The 6290-nt window shown below is 49.3% G+C and overlaps 1 protein-coding gene across 1 annotated transcript; it reads left to right on the forward strand.

Moving 5' to 3' along the window:
* The first annotated feature begins 1899 nt into the window (after positions 1–1899).
* LOC127314454 (transcription factor ILR3) lies at positions 1900–5218 on the forward strand. Its single transcript, XM_051344921.2, has 5 exons — positions 1900–2129; positions 3635–3697; positions 3792–3869; positions 3951–4113; positions 4749–5218. Exons 1-5 carry the CDS (start codon positions 2005–2007, stop codon positions 5040–5042), a joined length of 723 nt encoding a protein of 240 aa, XP_051200881.1. The 5' UTR covers positions 1900–2004; the 3' UTR covers positions 5043–5218.
* The last annotated feature ends 1072 nt before the right edge of the window (positions 5219–6290 follow it).

A 6290-nucleotide genomic window follows, 5' to 3' on the forward strand; every position in this document is an offset into this window, starting at 1 on the left:
GGTGGGACTCCACCTCCCATGGCCGGCCAACCCTAAGGGGGAGGAGTCCCAAGTGGACTCCCCAAGGGGGGCCGGCCACCCCCTCCCAAGGAAGGTGGAACTCCCACCTCTAGTGGGAGTCCTAGCTTGGGTAGGTTTCATGAGTTATGGAAGGTTTTGGTTTGGGGTCTTATTCGAAGACTTGTAGACCAACTCTTGGGTGTTCCACCTATATAATGAGGGCCAAGGGGAGGGGGCCGGCCACCCTAAGACCACAAGCTGGCCGCCCCCCTTGAAGTGGCCGGCCACCCCTCCCAAACCCTAGCCGCCCCCCTCTCCTCCATATCTCCCGCGTGCTTTAGCGAAGCTCCGCCGGAGTTCTCCACCGCCACCGACACCACGCCGTCGTGCTGTCGGATTCAAGAGGAGCTACTACTTCCGCTGCCCGCTGGAACGGGAGGTGGACATCGTCTTCATCAACAACCGAACGTGTGACCGAGTACGGAGGTGCTGCCCGTTCGTGGCGCCGGAGGGATCGTGATCAAGATCTTCTACGCGCTTTTGCAAGCGGCAAGTGAACGTCTACCGCAGCAACAAGAGCCTCCTCTTGTAGGCTTTGGAATCTCTTCAAGGGTGAGACTCGATAATCCCCTCGTTGCTACCGTCTTCTAGATTGCATCTTGGCTTGGATTGCGTGTTCGCGGTAGGAAATTTTTTGTTTTCTATGCAACGTTATCCTACACCAACTTGTCGGCGACAGAAGCCAATCGTCTTGCGCGCGCTTGAAAAGCCTGCCGCCAGTCAGACTTCGTCGGACGCGTCGCCTCGGATTCACGCGCGGCTCTCTCTATTTATCGCCGAACCTACCGCGCCTCGCCGCATTCACCACCGCCGTCTCCCTCCTCTCCCTAGCCATATCTTCTCTCCCCAATCGACCTCAACCAGCGAGCAATGGCGGGCTGCGCGGCGAACAACGGTTTCAGCTGCCGTTCCCTGCACTAGTAGGAGGCGGAACTTCTGCACATGGCGAGCTACCCGGCGCCGCCGGACTTCCGCGTGCCCGGAGGATGGCGCCTGAGTGCGCGCGCGGGGGGGGGGGGGGGTCCCGATCCCGCCCCTTCCGGTGGGACGCGACGAGCTCGATGCCGGTATCGACGCTGTGCTGGTCACCCTCACCGACGAGCAGCGCGCAGAGGAGCGGTACCGCGCCGACAACTACGACGCGTGGAACGAGTTCTTCCGTCTTCGGCACGAACGGGAACTCGCAGCCTTCGACGGCCCTCCCCCTCTTCCAGCGCGTAACAACGCCGCCGGTCGCCGCCGCTGGTGGGGTGCGCCCAGCCGCACGCTCGCCGTGTACTCGCGCACATCGAGGACGGCAACACCCCCCTTGGGGGCGGGTGCCGAACGCCGGGACCTCGAGCGACGACATGTAGTATTTTTATATTTCCATCTGGCAATTCAAATATATGTACGAAATCGGCCTATATATGTACGAACTCGCCTACGTATGTTAAATAACTTTAAATTTCGCTTTTATTTGATCAAATTTCGCCTTATTTGTACGATTTCACCGTTATTTATCAAAAGAATTCATCCATTCTGGACTCACTGGGAAAAATGAACTCCCCGAACCAAAACTTACATGTGATCGCCGTTATTTATCAAGTAGTTTTTCCTTTGCTACCTCTAGGCATGGGGACCGGGAATCTAGTCTACCTGGTGCGGCATCCCGACGGATCTCGCCGGCCCTATCAGTCGGCGCCACCGCGCCACGTTAATCCCCCCTACGCCTCACCTGCTCCCATCTTTCTCCCAGCCACACACACAAATATCCAAACTTTAACTAATCAAAAACAAATAAAAAACCGACGCATGGGCCCCCACGCCCACCCAATCTTTCCCGAACACGAGTCGTCTAAAAATCAGCGAAAAGAAGGGAACCGAAAATAGTAGCAACCCAGCGAAAAGGTTGGCGGAAAAGTCTCCCACCTTTACGCGGCGACGGCGACGGCGACGGCAGCCATGTCTCTCCCTCCGGCGGACGGCGGCGACGACTGGTTCCTCCACTGCGGCATCCTCGAGGACCTCCCGGCCGCCGCCTGCGGCGCCTTCCCCTGGGACGCCTCCGCCTCCTCCTCCAACCCAAGGTCCGCCCTGCGCTCCCCCACCTGCTTCGGCATGTAGATTCTACGATTTCCTGTTGATTTTAGAGGCTATCGGTTTCATTCGTTGGATTGGATGCTAAACACGGCGTCCCATCTCTCGCCGGGGCGATGGTTTCTAGATTCGGGTCTGGTCGCGAGGGTGGCTCGATTTGTACAGATCAATACATGCTCGTTTTCCCCTTCAATAAAAAAAGAAGATCAATACATGCTCTTTTGATACTTCAATTAAAAAAAAAAGATCAATACCTGCTCTTAGTTTATACGTAGCTCGTCGAGGCGGTAGTTTTATCTGGATCTTAGGGCTTCCGATGATATTTTTTTTTTGCAATAGCTTCTGATGAATTATTGGTCGTAATAACTGATGTGACGAGGTTTGTTCCAGCTGTTTGGGAAATGCGTACATCAGTTATTACTTTGGATAGGGAACACAACTTTGGTACATGGCATGTCGTTGTGTCGCTGCGGGGCGTATCGTTGTGGGAGTTGACTTACTCATGCGCATAACTGGCCGGATCTTCCTTCACTGCAACGAGTGTATGATGGGATTGGGTTACCTGTCATAACCTCTGGTATATCACTCTGATGCAAGGATCTGTTAACGTTCTTCTCTTGTAAATGGGTGAAACTGGATTGTCTTGGATCGTGATGTCTGCCAATTCTGTACTAAATCAGTATTAAATCACCGACAATTATTATGGATCAAAGGGAGTTGAGTTTTCATAGACCATATATGTCATGGTGTGTACATACTGCATCAGTTAGTACTTTCTGGTTTGCTGAAGATGTGGATGAAGTGTTACCCAGCTTACTGAAAACGGCGTGCTTTGTGGACAAATAGATTTCTGCTTAATTTATCTTCAACTGCTTAGTTGGACTTCACTAGCAGCTGCACAGTTTTGTACTACTTATATACACTAAGAATTTTTTATATGTGTAGTAAGACTGTAGGATCCAGATTGCTGACTAGGTTATGCAGCACATATCACATATGGGAAATAGACCAAGATGCACACGTTTCCAATTGTTGAATTTGTCTAGCTTTTGGGTCTTCTAGATGTGTGTTTTTTCTTGTGTGCATCATCAGTATCCATTTCTACATTGTGACACTTCCATGCCAGGGCTTACTTTGAATCTTGCTGTAATTGCATGGAGATTGCGATGCAATCCTAATTTCTGATAACGGACATTATCTTGTCATACTTGAACTGAATTGTAGCAAACAGATCTGTTTCCTTCTCTCATGAATGATGAATTTGCTTTGCGCCAAATTGTAGTTGTTCTAAATAAAGATCTTTTTGAACTTTATCCGTTGTTCAGTTAAGTATAATTTCTATGAAGTTAATTTATGTTGAGAGAAATGGACATAGCATTATTTTCCTTTCGTGAACATATGTCTGTTAAGTATTATTATTATCTTTATACTTAATTTTTATTATTATACTACTTGCTTGTGCCTTTGAGTTACTTTCCCCTTTTTATGATTACAGTGCAGAAGTAGGCAGCTACGTGAACACTCCTGATGTCTCCAAGGATTCTGGCAGCAACAAACGGTCAGGAGCCGTTTTACTTTATAGTAGAGCATCTGTATCAGATTATTGTGCTTCATTGTGAGATCTGTAATTGGAAATCTATTGCAAATCGCAGCTTAAGGTCAGGGCCCTGCGGTAGGCCGACATCTAAAGCTTGTAGGGAAAAAGTGAGAAGGGACAAGTTGAATGACAGGTACATCATACCTTCAGTTTTGCTAGTTTTAGATGGAAGAGAGGTAGTCCGTTGATTTTCAATCATTTCTGTTATTGATAGGTTTCTTGAATTGGGCACTACTTTGGATCCTGGTAAGCCTGTAAAAGCTGACAAAGCCGCTATCCTAAGTGATGCTACTCGCATGGTTACTCAGCTTCGTGCTGAGGCGCAGCAGCTAAAGGATACTAACGGAAGTCTTGAAGACAAGATTAAGGAGCTGAAGGTGAGGCAAGCGTACATACACTGTATTAGCAGACTCACAATCTGCTATAATCCAAAAGCTTATAAATCTGGAAACCTGTACTAGCTATTAACTTGAAGACTTTTTTCTTTTGACCGAAACACCATTTGTAGGGGAATTATGTTTAAAGCAATACCAATTTTGGATGAATCTGGAAAGCAATGCCCTTTTATTTCTCTGTCCCACTGATCTGTCCAGTGTTTTTCTACTATGTGTCTATGGTCAATTGGTAGCCATAACATAATTTAAGCTTTGAAGCGTGGTTTGCCGTCTTCTAGTTTGGATCATGGAATACATTTCTGGTTACACTTATTCACTTAGTAATGTAGTTAAACCAGGAGTACTAACATTGTGGCCAGAAAATACAAATCAGCAGTTTGATTGAGCTGACCACAAACTACATATCTGGGTTTTTATATGTTATACTGCATACTACTGCAGAGCACAGTGCATATGTTGTTCAGGCTAGACATTATCTTTTTCTGATAAATGTACTTACTATCTTCTATACGATGTGAAATTCCTGATATGCTCATGGACAGTGCCAGATCTGTTAGTGCAATCATGTTACTCCCTAGCTAATATCTGTACTGATGTATTATCATTTTAAATTGCAGGCAGAGAAGGATGAACTCCGAGACGAGAAGCAGAAGCTGAAACTAGAGAAAGAGGCTTTAGAGCACCAGATGAAGCTTATGGCTGCAACTCCAGCCTATATGCCTCATCCCAGCATGATGGCCTCCCCATTCGCGCAGGCACCAATGGCGCCCTTCCATCCCCATGGGCAAGTTCCGGGACAGAAACTGATGATGCCCTTTGTTGGTTACCCAGGATATCCGATGTGGCAGTTGATGCCACCCTCTGAAGTCGACACCTCAAAGGACAATGAAGCATGCCCGCCCGTTGCTTGATACTTGGACTGTTAGGTCGTGTGAAATCATGGTAACCTAAAACAGCATAGTTGTTCGATCCATTGTTTGCGCATAGTCTCTCTGATTCAAATTAGACTATTGTTCTCACAGCTGTAGTTTTTTATTGTTGACGAGAATGCTGGCATTTGTGCGCTCTATAGAGTCTACTACTACTACTGGCTCCCCGTCTCTGGTCGTCCTCTCCGCATCTCCGGGCCGGACCGGAGCCTCGGCCGCCGGCGTTGCCGTGCGACGAGTGCGAAGGGATGGTACCGGCAATAGAGTAGGTTGTAGATTAGGATCTCTTCGTATTTTGTCCCTTGTGGCGTTTGGTTATATGCCGTTTTTCTCCTCCCTCTTTCTCTCCGGCTGGCTTCCGGTGACTTGCAGCGACGCCGGAGCCAGGCCTCCTCTTTTCTGCTTGATGGATCCATGGTGGATTTCTCATGGGAAAGGATTTGGTCAGAGCTGGTTCAATAAAATCGTCTGTTGTACCGGCGGCTCTGCAGATCGTGGGATGAAGTGCAGCTGTCTTCCTTTGGCTGGCCGTGGTGGTGAGAGATGGAAGTCGTGTTGCTGCTCTATTTCAAGATCTGTGAGCTGGCTCTGGAGCTACGGCGACCTGATGTTCAAGCGCGGCGTCGGTTGTCGATTGCGATACTTCTCCGGCAGGCCTCCATGGTGGATGCAGAAGCAGGAGATTATCGTAGTCAGCTCCATCATCAAGTGCTGCTGCCTCTTCTTCGAGCGAGGTGAGTGGTGGCTACATCTTCTTCTGGCCGGCTGTGGAAGCGAGGGGCGGAGGATGTGTTGCTATTCTTCTTGTGCTTCGTTTGGGAGGCTTCTGCTGCATCATCGAGCTCCACACGCGGCTGTCAAGTGCGACTCTGCGATCTATGGTCATAGGGCTGGCCAATCTTCTTCAACCTCCAATTCGGAGGCCTTCTCGATCTGGCGCCGGAGCTCGGCATCTCGAAGCAGTCAAGTGGTTCTTCGTCCCCGACTGCGGCGAGGTAGCCGGTGTCTGATCGCTCGCCGGCAGGGAGAGTCCGAGTGCTCTGTGCTCCGATCTCGGCGTTCGCACGCCTGGAGGTCGCCGGCGACTGGTGGCGGATTAGACCTAGGACCTGATTGCTTTCATATTTTTAGTTCTAGGGTCTGTTATGTAAAAGTGCAGGGCCTTTCTGCGAAGTTTAGGTCTCTCAGGGCAATAGATGTTAAAGGCCTATGCAAAATTTGTAACCGCCC

Source organism: Lolium perenne, chromosome 7 (assembly GCF_019359855.2).
Source record: "Lolium perenne isolate Kyuss_39 chromosome 7, Kyuss_2.0, whole genome shotgun sequence".
In the NCBI taxonomy this organism is placed as follows: domain Eukaryota; kingdom Viridiplantae; phylum Streptophyta; class Magnoliopsida; order Poales; family Poaceae; genus Lolium; species Lolium perenne.